General features: G+C 42.4%; 1 protein-coding gene across 9 annotated transcripts in view; it reads left to right on the forward strand.

Moving 5' to 3' along the window:
• Positions 1-22583, forward strand: part of HDX (highly divergent homeobox) — an 89808-nt gene that overhangs the window by 59726 nt on the left and 7499 nt on the right. For 8 of the 9 annotated variants that reach the window (XM_065556529.1, XM_042853313.2, XM_065556530.1 and 5 more), the window contains 3 exons: positions 9970-10177; positions 17331-17410; positions 20485-20568. In XM_065556529.1, coding sequence (XP_065412601.1) covers positions 9970-10177; positions 17331-17410; positions 20485-20568 — 372 coding nt within the window. Of the gene's footprint in view, positions 1-9969; positions 10178-17330; positions 17411-20484; positions 20569-22583 lie in introns of those variants that run through there. The other variant, XM_065556531.1, reaches the window with a different exon arrangement.

The following is a 22583-nucleotide window of genomic DNA, read 5'->3' on the forward strand; positions in this document are numbered from 1 at the left end:
GTCAGCATGTCAGTGGGCTGATAGGAGGAGAGAGTAGGAGCTGACAGGCAAGAAGGACAGAGAAGAAGAGCAAAGCTTGCCTGAGCAGTCTATTGACAGCAGCAGCAGAGTATCCTGCCTGGTCCAGCAGCAGTGGGAGAAGAAGTAAAAACAACACAGCAGCAGAGGGAAGCAGAGAGAAAGTTCAGGAGAAACAGTCAGCAAGCGTGGAGTAAGTCTGTCAGACAATATTACAGAATAATATAGCGTAGTGAGTAACAGAGTGTATGTGTGCGCTTGGGTTAATAAAGATGTGTGTTTGTGTTGTGCTATTTGTAAAGAGAATGTATATATGTAAGTTTTAAAGAACATTTAAAACTGCTGTCAGCAACCTCTGAACAACTGAACAAAGCAGGGCGCATCACTTAGGATCATCTCAACTGTAAGGCAGTATGGTTTGGGGTATTCTTTAACTTGCTATAAGACATTTGTGTTTTAGATTATTATTGTATTAGGGATTATTATTTGCACCAATAAAAAGGTGCCTTGTTTTGAAAAGAACATTGTCTTTGTGTCAGTCATTTATCAGAAGCCTGTGTCTGTGTCCTCCAGGTATTTCCTTAGCCACCCTGGAGACCCATATGTCAGGAAAACAGATTGGTTAGTAGGTGAGCTATTCTAGGAGTACCCTAAATCTGTTTTTGGGGTAACAACATCTGGAGTGCACTGCTCTTAATCATACAACAGTTGAGCAAACTCTGCTCTCCTTTACAACCATAAACAAAAGAATGTATATTTTACCAATTCCTGATTGTACCAGTAGGACTGAGATGGCTATCAGTCCCTCTTCCTCATTAAAAAAATGTCTCTATATGTGTTAGGATTTTGAAGGTGCTGTGTAAACACCAATATAATTGAGGTGACAATTACAAGTATTTTTCAGCACAGAGCTAGTGTTCCTATGTGTATAAATCTTCTAGGCCTAACAGTACACCACTCTACAAATTTAAAAGGAGATAAGGCAATTGACATGGTGTTGCTACTGGGTCAATACATGGACATTTTAAAATGGAAGAAGACTTTCACCATAACCAGCAAACTTCTGAAAGCCCTTTTCAAATGTCCTTCATATCAGAACAACAGAAATTATCATTTAGAGTTTTTTTTCAGGAACAGGGCCTAGCTATGAAAGGCACAAATCATGAAAGATTGGAGGCTGGCAGCACTGCAAGGGTAGAGATTTTTTTTAAGATTGTTTAACAGACACAGATTTGCGGTCTATGCCTTCATTTAAGTCGGGTGTCAGAACTGTGTGTTTAACCTTAGCTGGTGACTGCGTGTTTGTTTTTTAAAATATTGTTTTCATTGAGCACATTGTTCAGAGTAGTACTTCTCAGCCTTAACTATTGGCTAACAAAGATTTTATTTGGGAGTAATTCCTGTAATCAATGAATTAATAATTTAATTGGTTACATTGTTTCAAAAAAGTAAGTACCAAACTTGCATCATAGCACTCAGGTATAGTTACATGAAACTAAAACAAATATTCCCTATGTTCTTTCAGTTTGTGAAGAAGTGTGATCAAAATTAATGGTTTAATGTACATACACATTTTTCACGTTATGTCTTTTTTTTCATTTTACTTTGTTTTAATTTTATTCAGTTCCCCTCCCCACAGCTTTACCCCCTTGCAGTAGGTTTTTAAGGGGGATCATTTTTTCTTAATGATTTGTCCCCAACAAGAAATGTTGTTGTTCTGGAAATGCACACATACGTGATCTATAAGCATGGCCCCATATATAATTAGAATTCTTTAGTGCAAAGAATATGAGGAAAATCTATTGTTTTTTCTTTCTCACATAAGAATGACATTTCACCACTGTGCACCATCAAATTCCATCAGATTTAGTCCTTTCAGGTTCGATGGTGTAGTTTGTCCCCTGGCTCCAGTGCTTCCAAAGGGATTGTGGTCACATAGAGTGACTGCAGGCTGTACATTAATCTTACATATGTTTTGACACCCCCAGATGGCCTTTCATGGATTTCCAAGGCACCAGAAGCAATGCTGGTTATTTTGTGGTATTCTCAGACACGTGAACTCTGTACCAAAGCCTCATTAAATTGTCCAATACTTCTTTCATTTCTTTTTTGATTAATTACCTAGCTTTTTGAGTCTAATTAGAAGTTTGTTTTTAATCCTCCTTCTCTTGACTGATTTATTCATTCATGCCAAAGTTCAGTGTTTTACATTAGAAGAGCTTTCATGGTGATGACCTGGGCTCTTAGATATCTGAATGTCTTGGGAGCACAAGGATGATGACTAGGAAAAAAAAAAACCTTCTTTGCACAATTTCATAATCAGAAATAATTTGAGGAATAGAGGACAGATGCATGACAATGGGGTTTTGTAAGTAATTAAAGTTTGCATTCTTTGTAGAGTGTTGATTTGAGTTTTTCAAGGAGATAGTATAATGAAGAAATTCAATTAGAATATGTTGTTTAGATCAGTATTCCTCCTTGGGGTGAAGCCAATTGGTTTACGGAAAAGAGAAATGTATATATTTAGGTGCATTTCTCAATGCACTGCTCCAAAATTTTCATTATAGAGTGGTGTTTGCTATAGGAAAGCCTGTAAATACATGGCATATATTTTCTTTTCTAATTTTAAATTTGGATTCCACAGAAGTAGATACATGTATTTCAAGGGGCATGTTCAACATACAGTAGTGAATGCACGGTTCTATTTTGGCAGAATTTTGAAAGCAGAAATGACACATCAAAAAGAAAAATAAACAGTCTGCCTTGTCCATATGTTCCAATAACTTCTTGCTGGATTTTTTTCAGTAATTCACTGTGATAGGGAATAAAGAGGCAGACTCCCTTTTAAATAAAGGAAAGATAAATTGTGGTAATGTTGCATAAACCCTACAGTAGTTAGCACCATGCATTGCTGCCATAAGCATAAGGAAGTTAAAGATATGGCAAATTATTTTATGAGAAAATCCTTAACTTCAAATTATACTCACTGTGTTTAAAATGCTCTAATTTGCCCATTTTTGGAACTATTGTACGTTCTTTATTATGAAAATGTAGATTAGGGGAAGGTCATATTATCCAAGAGCAAGGGATCATCAGAAACAATGTGAAGAGTAAACAATTTTAACTTTTTAAAGTAGTTTTGTTTCAAAGGTAATTAATTTTGAAAAAAGCTACACACAGCATGGCATAGTCTTGTAGGTAAAGCTGGTATCCCTGTCTGTTATTTAAGTTGCCGGACACTTTGCATTATAAGAAACTGAAAATAGGGTCTTATATCTTTGTAAAGCTTTAACACTTTGGGCTCAAATTTTCCATGCTGGGTGTCTTCTTCAGGTTTTTTCTATTTTTATTTTTTTATTTTATTTCAACCAAAACAGTTGAGCTGTTTCTGAGAATGAGGCAAGGAAAAATACATTGTTTTGCCAATGTTAAAAAATTCTGGCAACTTTTTTTTTACGCTTTAGTACCCCCATGCTTTGGAGCCAGGACTTGAAATTTATCATGGGATGTGCCTTTTCCATCTCTGTGAAAATCTGCCCAATTTTGGCCAAATTATAAACCTTTGAAGTAAATCCCAATTGCACATGTTCATTAGAGACTTCTTGATTATAGCTGCTAAAAATATCTGAAGATTCTATCTTCACTGATCATGTTACAGTGCCTCTCGGCTCCTAGTGCTGACCAGACTCTGCCTGTGCCTTCTACACAAAGCAACTGAGCATGTTCCATTCCCTCACCGCTCATACATCTGACCAGACTCTGCCTGTGCCATCCCAAAGTCAGGATGGAGCTGGGCATGGGAACTAATCCCAGAGACCTTGTGTCTCCTGTGCTTTCAGTGACTCCCCTGATGACACCCAGGTAGCACGGAGGAAGAAGTTGTCTGATTTGAATACAGAGGAAACAAAAAGCCAGATTTTGGAGGGGAAGAAAAGGAGTGGAGTGGATTGGAATAAGAAATTTGGTTGAGACTGGGACTGGAGAGGCAAGAAACTGGCTGGATGTGGAGACCAAGACTGTGAGCTCGAGGAGAAGCTGGGACTGGTTGGGCAATGAGACTGGGATGAGGAACCAGTTTGGGGAGGAATGGATGTGATGGGAGATTAGGTGGGAAGAAAGACTGAGACTGGCTGGGCAAAGAGGCTGGGACATTGAGATAGGGAGGGGTTGTAAAGAGATGACCAACATTGGATGCAGAGCCTGGGTCAGAGACTGAGTCTGAGAGCCAATGTGGTTGGGGAGGGAAGAGACAGATCAGACAAGAAGCCACGGGCAACCTTAATTTTGGCATTTTTAAATTTTGAATGCTTAACTTTGCAATCTTAATAATGTTCTTTTAATGTTTTTGTATGTAATTTAGGAAAAAGAATAAGCATGTCTCTTACCATCTATCTGGTCATACTTGTATACTTTTAAGTGTAAATCTTTATCTGTTGAGAGGTGTGGTGACTTGGGGTATGTCTACACTATGAAATTAGGTCGATTTTATAGAAGTCGATTTTTAGAAATCAATTTTATACAGTTGATTGTGTATGTCCGCACTAAGTGCACTACGTTGGTCGAGTGTGTCCTCACTACTGTGGCTAGCATGGACTCACGGAGCGGTGCACTGTGGGAAGCTATCCCACAGTTCTCACAGTCTCCGCTGCCCATTGGAATTATGGGTTAAGCTCCCAATGCCTGATAGGCAAAAACATTGTCGCAGATGGTTTTGGGTACATGTCGTCACTCTCCCCTCCCTCTCTCCCTCCGTGAAAGCAACTGCAGACAATCATTTCGCGCCTTTTTGCCTGGGTTAGCTGTGCAAACACCATAGCACAGCAAGCATGGAACCTGCTCAGCTCACCACTGTTGTTGCGAGAATTGTAAACACCTTGTGTATTATACTGCAATATGTGCAGAACCTGGCTAAGAGACAGTAGCACAAGGACGATTGTGATGAGGACATGGACACAGACATTCCTGAAAGTACGGGCTATGGCAATTGGGACATCATGGCGGAAGTGGGGCTGGTTGATACAGTGGAACGCCGATTCTGGGCCCGGCAAACAAGCAGAGACTGGTGGGATGGCATAGTGTTGCAGGTATGGGATGATTCCCAGTGGCTGCAAAACTTTCACATGCGTGAGGCCACTTTCCTGGAACTCTGTGAGTTGCTTTCCCCCACCCTGAAGCGCAGGAGTACCAAGATGAGAGCTGACATGACGGTTGAGAAGCGAGTGGCGATATCACTGTGGAAGCTTGCAACGCCTGACTGCTACCGGTTAGTCGGGAATCAGTTTGGAGTGGGCAAATCTACTGTGGGGACTGCTGTGATTCAAGTAGCCAATGTAATCACTGACGTTCTGCTATCAAGGGTAGTGACTCTGGGAAATGTGCAGGTCATAGTGGATGGCTTTGCTGCAACAGGTTTCCCTAACTGTGGTGGGGCGATAGATGGAACGCATATCCCTATCTTGGCATCGGATCACCTTGCCAACCAGTACATAAACCGCAAGGAGTACTTCTCAATGGTGTTGCAAGCACTGGTGGATCATAAAGGACGTTTCACCAATGTCAAAGTGGAATGGCCGGGAAAGGTGCATGACGCTCGCATCTTTAGGAACTCCGGGTTGTTTGAGCAGCTGCAGGAAGGGATTTACTTCCCAGATCAGAAAATTACTGTTGGGGATGTTGAAATGCCAATAGTTATCCTTGGAGACCCAGCCTACCCCTTGCTCCCATGGCTCATGAAGCCATACACAGGCAGCCTGGACAGTAGTAAGGAACAGTTCAACTATAGGCTGAGCAAGTGCAGAGTGGTGGTAGAATGTGCCTTTGGATGTTTAAAAGCTCGCTGGCGCTGTTTGCTGACTAGATTAGACCTCAGCGCAACCAATATTCCCATTGTTATTACTGCTTGCTGTGTGCTCCATATCTGTGAGAGTAAGGGGGAGAGGTTTATGGTGGGGCGGGAGGTTGAGGCAAATCGCCTGGCTGCCAATTTTGAACAGCCAGACACCAGGGCGATTAGAAGAGCACAGGTAGGCGTGCTGCGCATCAGAGAGGCTTTGAAAACCAGTTTCATGACTGGCCAGGCTACGGTGTGAGAGTTGTATGTGTTTCTCCTTGATGTAAACCCGCATTCTTTGTTGATTTTAACTCCCTGTAAGCCAACCACCCTCCCTCCTTCAATCACAGCCGGCAAAGGAAATAAAGTCACTATTGTTTTGAAACCATGCATTCTTTCTTAATTAAAAAAAAAAAAGGGAGATGACTGATAAGGTATCCCGAGTGGGGTAGGGTGGGGTTGGGGAGGAGGGAAGGACAAGGCCAAATTGCTTATTGTAGCCACACTATAAATCAAAACTGTTTGAATGACAGCCTTCTGTTGCTTGGGCCATCCTCTGGAGTGCAGTGGCTGGGTGCCCGGAGCCTCCCCCCGTGTTCTTGGGCGTCTGGGTGAGGAGGACATGGAACTTGGGGAGGAGGGCAAGCAGTTGTACAGTGGATGCAGTGGCGGTCTGTGCTCTTGTTGGCTTTCCTGCAGCTACACCAGATGCCTGAGCATGTCCGTTTGCTCCCCCATTAGCCTCAGCATTGCATCCTGCCTCGTCTCATCGCGCTCACTTAATGCTTTCCTGGACTCTGCCACTGAATGCCTCCATGCATTCAGCTGTGCCCTATCAGTGCGGGAGGACTGCATGAGCTCTGAAAACATGTCATCACAAGTGCAGTTTTTTTCGCCTTCTAATCTGCGATAACCTCAGGGACGGAGATGATAGGGGGGCATAGAAACATTTGCACCTGTTGGGGGATAAAAAGGGAGGGTAAAATTTAAGATAATACATTTCTGAGAACAAAAGTGACACTTTCACAGTGAATCAAGCAATTCGCAGCAGACAGCACATGTGCTTTAGGTACCAGATTGCATTTTGCCTTTTATATTGAGTGCCTGCCGGTATGGTGACACATCACACATGGCTGGGCAACAGAATTCGGTTTCCAGGCAGCCATGGTAAGCCAAAGGGTATGCGGATTTGGCTTCTAACGCCTTCATAACATGTGGGAATGTTTTCAAATTGCAGCGCTCTCCTTTCCCATAGCAAGCAATGCCAGTTGGGTTTGCCATTTAAAAGGAGGGGCTGTGGTTTTTGGGTGGATGTGCAGCACACTCTTCCCCCCACCCCTCCTCATGGCTATTTGGGATGATCCCTTCACCCCTCTCCCCGCCGTGTGGATAGTCTCAGGGATGATCCCTTTTAGCCAAACGCAAACAGCCCAGCATGAATGGGATCCTTTTACTGTTCCCTTACAAAAATTCCCCTATTTCAACCAGGTGACCATGAATGATATCACTCTCCTGAGGCTAAGACACAAAGATATAGACCGAATGTTGCTTCAATGTGACCAAAACGCAGGACCATTCGCTGCCATGCTTTGTGCTGCAATGATTCCAGACTACTTGCTACTGGCTTGGTGTGGTAAAGTGTCCTACCGTGGAGGACGAAATAAGGCAGTCCTCCCAAGAAACCTTCTGCCAAGTCTTTCAGAATACCTCCAGGAGAGCTTCATGGAGATGTCCCTGGAGGATTCCCGCTCCGTCCCCAGACACATTAACAGACTTTTTCAGTAGCTGTACTGGCCACGAATGCATCCCAAGTCTTCAGGGCAAATCAAACATTAAACACTATTGCTTTTAAACCCTGTACTGTAGTTACAAATGTGCACTCACCAGGGGGGCCTTCTGCGCCTTCAGGTTCAGGGATCCCACCTTGGGAGGGTATTGGCTCCAGGGTGATGAAAAGGTCCTGGCTGCCGGGGAGAATGGATTCACCGCTTGCCTGCTGCGCATTCTCCTCCTCCTCTTCCTCATCCACAAAATCCTCCGTGTTGCGTGAGACTCCCCCCTTGCAGGTGTCCTCGGACGGTGGTGGGGTAGTGGTAGGATCCCCCCCTAGAATGCCAGGCAGCTGATCATAGAAGCAACATGTATGGGGCTCTGACCCAGAATGACTGTTTGCCTCCTTTGTCTTTTGGTAGGTTTGCCTGAGCTCCTTGACTTTCATGTGGCACTGTTGTGCGTCCCTGTTGTAGCCTCTGTCCATCCTGCCCTGTGTGATTTTGGCATATATATTAGCATTTCTTCTTTTTGATCGGAGTTCTGCCTGCACAGATTCTTTTCCCCATACAACAATCAGATCCAGTGTCTCCCGTTCGCTCCATGCTGGAGCTTGCTTACAATTCTGGGAGGACTGCATGGTCACCTGTGCTGCTGAGCTCGCCACGCTGACCAAACAGGAAATGAAATTCAAAAGTTCCCGGGGCCTTTTTTGTGTATGTAGCTAGTGCATTGGAATTGAAAGTGCTATCCAGAGCGGTCAGATTGGAGCACTCTGGGATAGCTCCCAGAGGCCAATAACGTTGATTTGCCTCCGCAGTACCCCAAATTCGACCCAGCAAGGTCGATTGTGGCGCTACTCCCCTCGCTGGGGAGGAGTACAGCAATAGATTTTAAGAGCCTTTTAGGTCGACAGAATGGAGTTGCTTGTGTAGCTATATATAAAATCGACCTAACGCGGCTAAATTCGACCTAACCCTGTAGTGTAGACCAGGGCTTGGATTATGTGAAAGGAATGTAAGGTTGTGTTGTCTGATTTTAAGTCACCTTTAAGATTATTTGACCCTGAGACTGCCCAGGTTCCTGCATAGTTTGGAGTGGCCTGAAGGTTGCTCTCAACACACATAGAATCATAGGACTGGAAGGGACCTTGAGAGGTCATCTAGTTCAGTCCCCTGCACTCAAGGCAGGACTAAGTATTATCTAGACTGGGGTGGGCAAACTTTTTGGCCCGATGGCCACATCTGGTTATGGAAATTGTATGGCGGGCCATGAATGCTCACAAAATTGGGGGTTGGGATGTGGAGGGAGTGAGGGCTCTGGCTGGGGGTGCAAGTTCTGGGGTGGGGCCAGAAATGAGTTCAGGGTACGGGAGGGGGCTCTGGGCTAGGGCAGGGGGTTGAGGTGCAGGTGGGGGAGTGAGGGCTCTGGCTGGGGGTGCGGGCTCTGGGGTGCAGGAGGGTGGGAGCGAGGGGTTTGGGGGGTGGGAGGGGGATCAGGGCTGGGGCAGAGGGTTGGGGCGCTGGACAGTGTCAGGGGTGCAGGCTCGGGGCGGCACTTACCTTAAGCAGCTCCCAGAAGCAGCGGCATGTCCCCCTCCGGCTCCTACATGGAGGCGTGGCTCTGCGCACAGCCCCATCCGCAGGTGCCACCCCTGCAGCTCCCTTTGGCCACGGTTGCTGGGCAATAGGAGCTGCAGGAGCAGCGCTTGAGGCAGGGGTACCGTGCAGAGCCGCCTGGCTGCTTCTGTGCATAGGAGCCAGAGAGGGGACATGCTGCTGCTTCTGGGATCCGTGGGAAGCCACGGCACACGTGGAGCGGGGCAAGCCCCAGAGCCCACTCCCCAGCAGGAGTTCGAGGGCCAGATTAAAACGTCTGAAGGGCCAGATGCGGCCCCCAAGCCGTAGTTTGCCCACCCCTGATCTAGACCATCCCTGAGAGGTGTTTATCTAACCTGCTCTTAAAAATCTCCAATGATAGAGATTCCACAACCTCCCTGGGCAATTTCACTGACAACTCCTCCTAAAGGCTATTCTTACAACAGTGGAAAGCCAAAGCATAGTGCAGCTCTGGCTCTGCCCAGTTTTCTCTGGCTATGTCCTCTTTGTGGAGGGGAATGAGATAGAGCTATACCACTGGAGGATTTACAATATGCTGTGGGAAATCCCAAGGTGGCCAGCTCCACTATATTTTGGGCTGCTTTGTTCCACTGGCATGTGGTAGAGCAGGGAAAATTGGGCCAAGGATCTTGCCCTCTCCCTGTCACACAGAAATGTTCATTACTCATGGTTTTAGGACTGTGACTTTTGTTACTATTTCTGATATCATCCATTTGTATTTCTCTCTATAAGACTTGGATTGGGAATCGAAGACGAAAATATCGTTTAATGGGGATTGAAGTCCCACCCCCTAGAGGAGGCCCTGCTGATTTCTGTGACCATCCTGAATCTGGTGCTAAATCAGCACTTACTCCAGGAGAGGAAACTGCTACTGAAGTGGGAGATGATAATGATAGGAATGATGAAGTATCAATCTGCTTATCTGAAGGAAGTTCACAAGGTATTTGAAACTGCAATTGCACTGTTTTGTTAATTATATTTTGCAATTTGTGTGCTTTTCATCCCTCTCTGGTGTGTACATTCTGAAGTGTTTGAAACAGTTGCTTTTTTTTACCTAGGAAATGAACAGCTTTCTGAAACTCAAACTAGTATTTTTAAAATTACAGTCATTTGGCATTGTCCTTGCCAAGGTGGCGGAGGCAAGTTTTTGAGCTATTATGTAGATTTATACAAACTGTAATAAGAGCACCCATTCAGTGCTCTGAGCACTCTTTAACAATTTATTTTCTAAAACACTAAAATAAGTAGACCTGTCAGTTCCTCTTGATCAGTGGTTCTCCACCTATTTACCATTGTGGGCCGCATATGCAGCTCTCTGTTTGTTATGTGGCCACATCCACACAATATATATATGCTACTTGTAGATCTAAAAAAAATAAAATAAGATTTAGTATTTGTTAATGACAGCAGTATGATTCAAACTGATATAGTACCTTTCATTTCAACACTGGCAAATGTTTACCAAGTGCATTTTAAATTAGCAAAATAAGTCAAACGTTAACTGTTAAAATGAATTAATTTACTGTAAGGGTGGCATGATATGGTGTATTGCCACCCTCCCTTCCTCGCTGCTGCTGGCAGCACAGCTGCGGAGCCTGCCTGCAAAGATGGCGCCCGCCCCCCCCTCCCCCCGCCAGGGACTTCTTCCTATGCGCCCAGCCCCCCATCTAGGGACTGCCCCCCAACCCCTCCCCACATTGAACCCCCAGCCAGGGACTGCCCCCCATCACCCAACCCAGCTGGAACTGTACCCCCAGCATCCAGACCCTGCCCCCCACCCAACATTTGGCTGGCACACATGCCTGCCCTGCAGAGACAGGGTGCCTTGTCCAGTGCTGAGTGCTGACCGCTCCCCCACTCCCACGGACTGTCCCCTCCTTCATCCAGTTCCCCACCCAGCCCCCTCAAGGACAGCCTCCCCAGCACTCAACCTTCCCATTCAGGGACTGTGCCCTAGTATCTAGCCCCCCATCCAGGGACTGCCCCCAGCCAGCAGTCCCCAACCTAGAGTCTGTCCCCCCATGCATCGGTTGCACCCCCCTCCCCGCGGTCCTACCCCCCTGCATCCTCCTCTCTGTGCAGGCTGGTCTCCTACCTCAGCAGTAACTCAGCTGCCCAGCCCGCCCCTCCCACCTGCCACTGTGGTCCTAGTGCCGGGGAGCCTGCTCTAGCTGGGGGTCAATGGACCTGCAATCTTGCAGAGTCTGGGGGGCCTCCTGCCGATGCTGCTGGGCCCAATCCTGAGGGAGGGGGCTGACGCTGGGCCTAATCCTGCACTGCCCCATTTTTGCACTCCCCTCCTGCTGGCTCTGTGCTTGGGCGGGTGCCGCTCCCGCTCCGCCCTAGTTATGGCCCTGAGAATGTCACATGGGCCACAGCTGTGTGCTGATTGGGCTGCAAGTAGGTTGAGAATCATTTCTCTAGATCAACTCAAATAAACAATCATGTTGTTTAACTAGAGTTACAACACAACCAAAACAGTCTAGTCCAAACATACCTACAATAGTATTAAAGCCTCTTTAAACAGCCTGATAACAATGCAGAGAATTAGGCAGTAAAGTCAGTAGCACTGGGCTGTTTAGAGGGCACCTAAAGAGAGAGAGAGAGAGTGTGTGTGTGTGTGTGTGTGTTTGAATTTGTTTGCCCACCCCTGCAATTTCATGAGTTTGAGTGTTAAATGGGAATTAGACGATCAACTCATTTGCTCTGTCTCACAGAATAGAATGACCAAACCCAGTCTTCTGTGTCCCTTTTTTAAATTAAAACTCTGGGCCCTAAAGGAGATGAACTGCCACCTTTGCACGTTTCACTGGCTTCAAAAGTTGAACTAATTGCTCCCAGCGCTTCTGATTAGAAGTGATCAATAAACCCTGGGCTCGCTAAACTAAAAGGAAGTCTGTTTTAGTGCACACTGTTGCAGTTTTGTATGCTACATATGATCTTGTCAATTTGTTTGAATGGTATAGAGGAAAGAGTTAGAGACATTGAGAACTGTTGGGAACAAACTTGTGATGTCTTTGTCAAATTCAACTATAAATAGAATAAGATGATACAGAATTGGGTAGAACAGATTGAAATCCAAGGAAGATGCCAAAGTATGAGAATCCTTGACTTGCCTGAGGGAGAAGGAACTGCTCCAGTAGGATGTTTATTTAAAAGAAAAAAAGTGAATGTTATGCCATTTAAAGTGAAGGATGACTCAATATTCATTGAGCTAGGCCTTTTGAACACAGAGCTGTAAGGGATCCGGGCAAGAAGAATATGATTATAATAAAGCTTATGGAGCTATGGACAAACACAGGATTTCCTTAGTAACAAAAATGAAAGAGATTTTTGTAGTCAGCATAAAGATTATTTTCCTACCAGCCACAAACCAGAAAGTAGTTCAAAATGGGTTAGGAGGCAGTAAAGAGAACCTTTATGGAAAATTAAAATGGATTAATTAAGAATAAGTTAACTATTTTATTAGACCCTCCCCAAGTCTGTGGAAAAGCTGTTGGACTAAATTGCAACTAAAACCTTAGATATAGTAGTGGACTTTGACTCTGATAATCCTTAAAACTGGAATCTATTTGTATGCCAAAATGATTATTTCAGTTTTATTATTAGGTTGCAGACATTATTTCTTCTATTAGTACTGACTGTCACTTAGCTTTGAGTCTCCAGTCTGCTAAACCCATAATAAAGACTTTATGAGAGGAGAGAGAGAGGCTAATTATATCAATGAGGGTTTGAAAAAAGAGCTGACACTCCTGGAGAAGATAAGTAGTCCAGAATTACACGCAGCAGCTGTTTTGTCAGAGCTGTGTAATCACCCTTTTAACTTCTTTGGAAAATACAACTATAGGTTCCAAAAGGACATTCAGAGAGTTGAAAAGAACTACTCCTGGGGGAATTCTGCACCAAAAAATTAAAAATTCTGCACACAATATTTTAATATTCTGCATATTTTATTTCTCAAAAGAACACAATATAATCACACCAGTTTCAGTTATTTTTGGTCATTTATTTCAAAATACCCGTCAGCAAGTTTGTCTATAACAATAGAGACAACAAAAAAGATTCAGGAAGTGTTTTTTGACAAATAGATTCCTTACTAGGCATATTAATACAGAACTCTGAGTAATAATTCATTTAAACTACAATACAGAACTGTATTTCCTGAACTGCTCAGAAGCCGTGCAAAGCCATGCAAAGTCAAGGATAACAGAGGAGCTGAGGGAGAGAAGTGTAATTGCTGGGAAGGAGCCTGGGTGTGAACTTGGGGTTGTTGGTTATGAGTGGGAAAAGTATGGAGCAGATTCTTTGGGGCGGGAGGCAGGGAGGGTTTGTTAGGGAGCATCCCCCATGCAGATCCAGGCTGACCCCTAGCCTTTCCGATTCAGTCAGGCACATCTGCCCCATCTCTGTGTCCCTGCACCCCCATGTGTCATTGAACCCGCTGCCCAAATGTGTCCCTCCACTCTCATTCAGACAGCCACTCCCCCCATCCCCATGTGGCCCGGCACCCCCTCCCCCAATCCCCATGTGGCCCTGCACCTCCCTCATCCCTGTGCTGTGAAGAAGGCACTACAGGCTCTTTCTCTTCCTTAGCTAGCCAGGAGTGGTGCCTCTGTTCCAGCGCCACAGTGCCCTCTGGTGGGAAAAAGGCCAAACTGCATCAACTTTCAAGCCGAAGTTATTTTCTGCTGAGGCTGCTCTGGGCTAGCACCATAGCGCCCTCTAGTGGGCAAAAGGCAGAACTTCAATAACTTTCTAGAGAAGCTATTTTCTGCCAAAAAAAATAATATATGGGTAGCACATGAATTATGCGCACGTGCAATGGTTCAGAATTCCCCCAGAAGTAAAAGAACTAACTAGGTAAATGAAATAAGTGGAATGAGGCTGGTGAGGGCTGCTCCTCTTTAAAAGTAGCTGATGAAAAAACAAAAATCAAAACCATAACTTGATGCAAAATTAAGGGCATATACTTTATCAAAATCAGAAAATGGAAAATGTTAGGGTTCACTAGTAACATTAACTGGCACTTTTGTCCATATTATGTTAGTCATATCCACATTAGGTGTATCGGTGCAGCTCTGAGGTCAGTGAGCTGTGCCAATTTACACTAATTGAAGAACTGGTTCTTCATGCTGGAAATTTGGATTCACTGGTCAAACTAAGCAAATGGTGACTGTTGAGATTACAGGGCAAGCTACGCTTTAGAGCCTTTTTCAGTCCCCGCCATGTGCACCCCTCTGGTGACAGCTTTTGCTTCCTTCACCCTTCTCTGGGTGGAACCACTTGGTCCTACCATCCTTAGACTAGATCTCTGGACTGCAGCCAAACTGTTTACCACCAGTGGTAAATTGACAGGTTCAACTGCTTTCAGCACCTGCAAGAACTTTCTCCAAAACCCCGTGACAAGCAGGCGATTGAAATGACACAAAACAGCTTCATCAAAACAAAATATTAATGCTACATTGCAGTCAGAGAAGTGAGTTAAAACAACAAAAGTCTATGAGCCAATTAAATATCCAACTGGTAAAACTGAGATACATATCCTATTCATATAAAATAATACAGATGTCTCCCTTGTTTTCCACAATGACCCTGGGCAGTGCAATAGGATTTTGTAGCTCTTGTGATTCAGGGCCCCAAAGGAGCTATGCGGCTTACTGAACTGAAGCGGCTGCCTTGCACAGATTCATAGTTACTGTGAATGTATGTCTCTGCAATTAGAGCAATATGAATTAATTGGGAATATAGGGATTGCCATACAGGTACAAACCAAGGAGCCATCCAATCAGCTGTTCTGTTTAAAAATAGTCAAGCCAGATGCCACCAAGAAAGGCAAGAAATCCTGCTAATACACCTCAGTATACAATATAAAAACAGTTGGTAGGATTTCTTTCTGATATGGTGGAATTGCTGGAAATTGGCTAGTGCCCTGAAGTGTGATTGATTGATAACCTTTCTAATTTTGTTCTAAATATTACTGTTGCAGATGTTCTTGTTTTTATATTAACGTCTAATCCTTTTCTGAAATATACTAAGCTATTTGCTTAATTAATAACCTGTGCAACTATCAAAGGGTAACTTATATGGCCTATGTTTTTAACATTCTGTGTTTGATGAAAGTGGCTTGGTATAATTACAAAGCTAGAAATTGTTCCTTCTCTTATAGAGGACATTTCCTGTACTTGAATCTGTAGCTTTGCTTATGTAGTTTAATGAGTTAGGCTCTTTCCCCTTTTCTATAACATTATTTCCCAGCATTAAAACACATGTAGGCATACAGTCATTGCATTACAACATGAAACCTCAGATCAATATCTGTTGCAGTGGTTTCTCAGTCTGGAATCCGTGGATCGCTGCATTGTTGAAAACTACCAAGTAGTTGGAAGAGATTCTTTAATCACATTGCTGAAGCAACTGTCAGTCTTCATTCAGTGGCCCTTCCTGTTAGTGATAGCCTTGGCCAGGATTCTCTTTGAATTTCCAGAGATACTGGGACCAAGCCCTGGTCTACACTAAGAAATTAGGTTGGTATAACTACTTTGCTCAAGGATGTGAAAAATCCACACCCATGAGCGATGCAGTTAAACCAAACTAATTCCGGGTGTAGGCGGCGCTGGGTTGACAGGAGAATCACCCATCGATCTAGTTACCGCCTCTCAGGGGGGTGGATTACCTACGCCGACAGGAGAACCCCTCCCGTCAGCATAGGTAACATCTTCATTGAAGTGCTGCTGCAACGTTCTAAGTGTAGACAAGCCCCAACTAAACAAAACAAAGAACCACCATTTAATGTCTTTTTCAAGAGATTCTTTGATGTAAATTCAACCAGGATTACATTTGTAGATGATGTTAAAATTGGAAAGATATCAAAAGTGTCGGAGGACAGAATCAAACTGCAGAATGTTTTAGGATATGTCTACACTTAAACCGCTACAGTGACACATGGGTTCTGCCATTGGCATAGGTAATCCAAGACATGGTAGCTAGGTTGATGGAAGAATTCTTCTGTTGACCTACCACTGTCTACACTGGGGGTTAGGTCAGCATAGCTATGTCTCTCCGGGGTGTGGATTTTTCACACTTCTGAGAGATGTAACTCTGCCCATATAAATTCCCAGTGTTAGATTAGAACAATGGGGACCTTTGGCAAAAAAAAAAAAAAAAAAAAATGGTGGGGGGGAGATTCTGTACTCCTTGTATGAGGGAAACCCTGTGGAGAGGAAATAAATAGCATAGGTCAAAAACGAGATTAAGTAAATAAATGAGAATATTGTCACTGATTTCAATATGGCCAAATCTTGATCCCACTGTATTGGTTTTTTCAGTTTTCAGGATTAATTTCAGGGCAGGTCTACACTACAAACTTGCAGTGGCGCAGCTGCACTGCTGTAGTGCTTCTGGTGAAGACATTCTAAGGTGACAGGAGAGAGCCCTGCCATCAGCTTAATAACTCCACCTCCGTAAGAGGCAGTAGCTATGTTGGTGGGAGAAGCTCTTCCACTGACATAACGCTTTCTACACCACTGCTTAGGTTGGTATAACTACATTGCTCAGAGGTGTGGATTATTCACACCCTGAGCGATGTAGTTATACCGAAATAATTTTGTAGTGTAGACCAGGGCTTAGTGGTTCCAGTGCACCAATATGGGGATGTATGCATGCATGTGAGTGAGATACACAGACAGACAAACCCACACATATATGTACCCTAATCTTTTAGGCTGGGATTTTAGGGAGTTTGACACCCAAGTCCTGTTGAAATTCAGTGCGTGTTGGGTGCCAGACTCCCTTAAGCTCCTTTCAAAACCCAAGCCTGAAGCTATAAGCAGTGAGAAATTGGTGTATAATGTAGGAGAGTAACTGACAAGAATAATGTCTGTCTGTCTTAGGCAGTGATTGGTATAAATGTGATTTGAAATGTTTGTGTCAAACATTAATTATACGCAATCTTCTTAATTACAAATAAACTTTGGCTTAGAAGTCAAAGAAGACATCACCACATAAATATATCTTAAAGAAATTCCATAAAAAGGGCATTAGGGTACTAAAGCTAGAACTCCGAGGAAGATATAATAGCTCATTTATTTCTGCAGAAGAAACCAGTGAAGTTATTCAAAATGAAGAAATTGGTCACAAAGAAGAGGACCAAAATACATTATCTGCAGATAATGTGGTATGTACACTTTCTATATCCTACCAATTAGACCTTCTTAATTATTACTGTATAAACTGTCTTCCAAAGGCAGTATTTCTAAGTTAGTGAAGATTTCAGTTTCATGTCCTGTTAAAAAGAATCCTGTTTTATAACTTGAATACTAAAAATAAGCAGTTACTGATAGAATTGTGCATATTCAGTCAAAAAACTAAAAATATTTTCCATATAATTTAATGAGTAGAAATCTTGTGTTTTAGGAGGCTACTTAGTGTAACTGCATTACTACATTCTAGTCTTTCTCATCTCCAAAGTCCTGAGTAATTCTTCCACTCTACTCAGCTCTGGAACATTGTCGCTTCAGTAGAGTTATGCTCTGTGTATAGGGACATGTGGAAGTGCTGAAACAGTGTTTTGTCCTGCTTAGTTCTGGTGTACTAGCTAGGCCTGAAACAATTAAATTCAGGTTGAATGGTTAGGCCCTGAGCCAGCAAGGAACTTCTGTGTGGTTGCAGAGGTGCCATACGGAGCTCCTCCCAGTACTGATGCCTTATTTGGTTACAGCTAGCCTGAGATGTTCTGTGAACCTCAGAGACCAGATGCCCCAGCATCCTCGGTACATGCCTCACTATAATCTGTTTTAATAATTTTGTGTGTTGGAAAGCCCAGTGTACTGCATGACAATATAGGGACAAATTCCCATTGAGTAATTAGGTACAACTCCATTGACTACACTGAGGTAGCCTTACTTCTGCTGTTGATGAATTTGGTTCATATACTTTTACTATCAATTTATTTTTAATTCTGTCAAGTAGTAAGATTTTTGTCTGGGTGTTTTTACCTAATTCTGTAAAAAATTGGGGGGTTTACACTTTTCAAATATAGATCTAATTAAGAATGTAAAAGGCCAGTGTTAATCCTGTGTTAAACATAAATTGTTTCAATCACAATATAGTATTACTACCATATTTCGTGTTGAAAAATGTTTATTTTTACAGTATTTAGCACTTACGTGGTATTATCCAATGTGTTATATTTTTGAGAAAAAACTCAGTGAGGTGAGAAGAATGATATTGAAAGTGTGTTATGACAGAACAAAGCATGTCACGTTTATAGGTTTTTACAGTGCCCATGAGGTAGTTTTTATTTTTATTCATATTTAAATTAGATTTCCAGCAGATGGAATGAATATAAATCAGTTTGTGATAGGAGGCTGGCATTCTTGCCAATAAATCAGGGAGATAAACTGCAAACTGAAATTACTGAATCTGTATATTTCTCGGCTTTTGAAGGTGGTGCGATCAGTGAGGAAGATAATGGTGTTAGGGCAGGCTTTTATTCTACTGTTTCAATCAGTATTTAATCTCTGTGAGCTAAGGTATAATAAATTTAACCAATTTTATTGCTGTTTAATAGAACAGTGTTTAAATTAGATCATTTTCAAATGATTAGGGTATAAAAATAAACACATAAAAAGAGCAGTAGGTTATAGAATTTAGGGAAAATGTGTTAATTTTTATGGTAAAATTTAAATACCTTAGAATCAGTGATGTGTGAGATCTCCATAGTGAAGTCACAATTGAGTTTCTGTCATAAACTGGATTTTAGCTTTCCTGCTCCTCCCCAAATCTGAATTCCACAAACCAAGGAATATTGGCTTCAGGATTGATGGTTGGAGCTCAGATAGTTATCAGGATCCGTAAGGGGAGGGGGGGAAATTGTCAGCCAGCCCCCTGATGAACCAATAGAGGCTCCTCAGAAGGCTGAAGATCCAATGTAGGCTCATCAGACAACAAGTTTAGCTTGTTAGAACCTGAACCTGTCTCCTGAGATTTGTTGTGGGAGGAGTTGGTTGGCCCCGAAGAACATACCAGTACCTGCAGTAGATGTTAGGGGGCCCCAGCAAGCCCCCAAATGCTTATGGGAGGTGGAGCATTGGAAGGGACTGCTATGATCAGGCCTGGAGTTCTTCTAATGCAGACTTCTGCAGGAAATAAAGGGAGAATCTCCCTATTTGCTATCCCCTCAAAATCTCCTTATTGTCCTCATTTCCCCTTTATACCTTCACTGGAAACATCATATGGTGTCCAGGAAGGAATCCCTTCACCTACACACCTCCGTCTGCCCACAAGTTGGACTCTACCCATAAATCACTTATATGTACTCTCAACCTGTCTTTACCTTAACAGAGGTTTATTGTCTTACAATGTTTACAAAAGGAGGATGTTCTCCCTCTTGGATGATAACCCTTCTCTTACTCTCCATACGACTAGACTCAGAGTTTCAACAGGTGGAGACAAATGTATTTTTCGTTCACAATATATAATTGAACTCCCTAATTTCCTACCACTAATTTCTCTGTTTCTAATGGTGCTGGAAGAGGGAGAAGAGGCATAGGAAATTTGAGTTCCATCCCTGTCAGATCATTTTACTCAAAAAAGACTGGGTCAATTCCTGGAGCTATCACAATATTGTTGCCATAGTCCTAAAACAGACTAGACGAGGAACCATTTTTTTAAAAAGAGAGATTTTACTATAGAAGGGCAAGAATTAAACCAGGCAAGACTTGCCAGTAGGAAATCCCTTGGTTTGCAGTCATTCATCATAGTGTCTGTCTTGCCTTCTGATTCTAGAGGAATAAACATTCCACATGGCTGGTATGACATCTCCCACAAAGAGTCTGTGGAAGAAATATTTTTTCCCCCAAGGCCACCTGTGCAGGCTGCAAGGAGAATGCAGTATGCAATTTAATCAACAAAAATATGGCAGCAGCTAGCTCCTCCACAGTAAACAAAGTGAGTCACCATGGCAACATTGTCCTAACTTTGAGTGTACATTGCCTCAGGTTGCTTCCTCCCTGGAGCTTTGCATATGAACAGAGTGCATGATCGCCATCTAATGGGTACTCAGAAATTCAAAATAATTTGTAAATAGGCAAAAGAAATACACTTAGGACTCTTCCTTCCATTATAATTTGAGAGGTGCAATTATTGTTTCTTAGGTCTAATAGTAGAGTAACGTAGAGACTTCTATTAGTAAGCTAGAAATTCAAGAATTTAGTTTTCTGAATGAAATACCTTTCACTTCTGTTTCAGAAAATCGAAATTATAGATGATGAAGAAAGTGATATGATTAGTAATTCCGAAGTGGATCAGATGAGCTCTCTTTTGGATTATAAGGTAAGTGATTGAGATCTTGTAATGTTGAGACACGTTCCCTTTACACAGAAAGCTCAAACAGGTTTTTTGCAGGGAGGAGCGTGGAAGGGTGGAATTCACCCCAACCACAAGAAGGCCTCTGTTCCAGCATTCAGGCTGTGATAGTAGCTCGATCATCTATTTGTGGGTTCTTAGCCACTGGATCCTTGTTTCTGCAAAATGAAAGGAATACAGAAACAGCAGCATCAGTCCTTCATAGCAGCTAAATTACTATGATTCTAGCAGCTTCCAGTGGGTGTCTCACACCAAGGCAATTTATTTAGCATTTAAAACACACCATCTTTTTCATTTATATTTTTAAGCGAAATCTGCGTTTTCATCAAATACAAACTTTCTTTGTGCTAGGAGTCTGTTCTTTTGGGCTTTATTTTAAATATATAGCCTAATACTGCCAGAATTGGGAGGCAACAAAGCAGCTAGAGTCCTCTAATAAAGCAGGGAGGTCCGAGAAAGCAATGGCTTTAATAATGTAGACCACAGTATAACAACATTGCTGCCCATTCTGGTTATAAAATGACTATATAGAGTTGTCTTTGAAATAGTAACATGAAAAAAATGCTGGACACCCTGACATTCAGGATCTTCTGCCAAAATTGTAAAGGTTATACGTTTGTTATATGGCTTCATTTTATGCTTTGTGTTTTCTGTGTGAAACTGACAAATTTGTAACTTCCTTGTTTGTAAAATATACAGATTTTATTAGAATAGAACCTGTTTCTAAAACAATAAATTATTTTAAAAAGTAAAACAGACTATACCTTTTGGGGCACAAAAACGAATCCTCTGGGCAGTGTGTTCCGGGTAAGGGCAATGCAGGATGAATATGGATGGCGAATGACCTTTTCTTAATGTCACTTGTCACTGAACTGAATGGCTTGTTGTGACAGCATGCCCTACAGAATCTTGTTTGTTTTTATTACGTTTTGACATAAACTATTAGTCTTCATGGTCACATGTTCTCTGCATAAGCTAGCATGCATATTTTTACTGGACCAAAGCCCTGAGTAAATAGCTGACTTGCAAGCTTTCAGCAGTAACAAATCCCAGTAAGCTGATTTTCCTACCAAAAGAGAATATTTTCTTTAAGCTACTATATGAACTGTATTGTTAGGACCAACTCTTTGGCAAGCCTCTAAAAGTCAGCTCACAATGTTTGTCAGTTGCATTAGGGCTTGCATAATGGCAAATGCATGTTTAACTGTCCATTTTATGTTCATGGAAAATGTGTTTTGTACACAAAAATAGCTACATCAACCACAATTTCGTCTGCTGAAAATTCATCACTGCTTGTTAGGCATAGACGGGAAATTGATTATCACTTAAGCTTAACTGAAATACAGGTTTTATTAATGTGAAATGATAGCCAGTCTGTAACAAATCTGTACACAAAACTTTCATGTCCAGAACATACTATTAAGTCTCACAGGTTTTTAAAATAATACAATAAAATAAATGAATGCCTATTCTGCAGAACCTTTTTGCACACTCTTTTGGCAAAGTTTTCAGATGCCTTTTAACTAGACTTCTAAATTTGCACATGCAATCATTTGTTACCATGAAAACCTGAAAGTTTCTGTAGGAATTGGTTTATATGCATCATTGCAGGCCCAAATGATCATGTGAACAGATGTGTGGACCTAATTTTAAATGATTTCAAAATTTGGCTTTTTATATTGAATAATAAAGGGAAAAATAAAATCGTGCTAACACAATTCCCTTAATTTCTTGCTGTTAGAATAGTTGTACTTTATAATTTGTTCATCATAAGTTATGCACAGGAGGAATGTACAAAACAGCTACAAATTCTGGTATCTATAGCAAACTACAATTCCACATCTCAAATCTGCAAACATGCACATTTATACATTTACAGAAGCTGATTTTTCAAATTAATTTACAGTTTGAGCCAAATAACTAGGATATGCCTTCAAAAATTATTAGATCAAAAAGAGCCACTTTGAGTTCTGGTGTGCATT

The sequence above is a fragment of the Chrysemys picta genome, chromosome 9, assembly GCF_011386835.1.
Source record: "Chrysemys picta bellii isolate R12L10 chromosome 9, ASM1138683v2, whole genome shotgun sequence".
NCBI lineage: Eukaryota > Metazoa > Chordata > Testudines > Emydidae > Chrysemys > Chrysemys picta.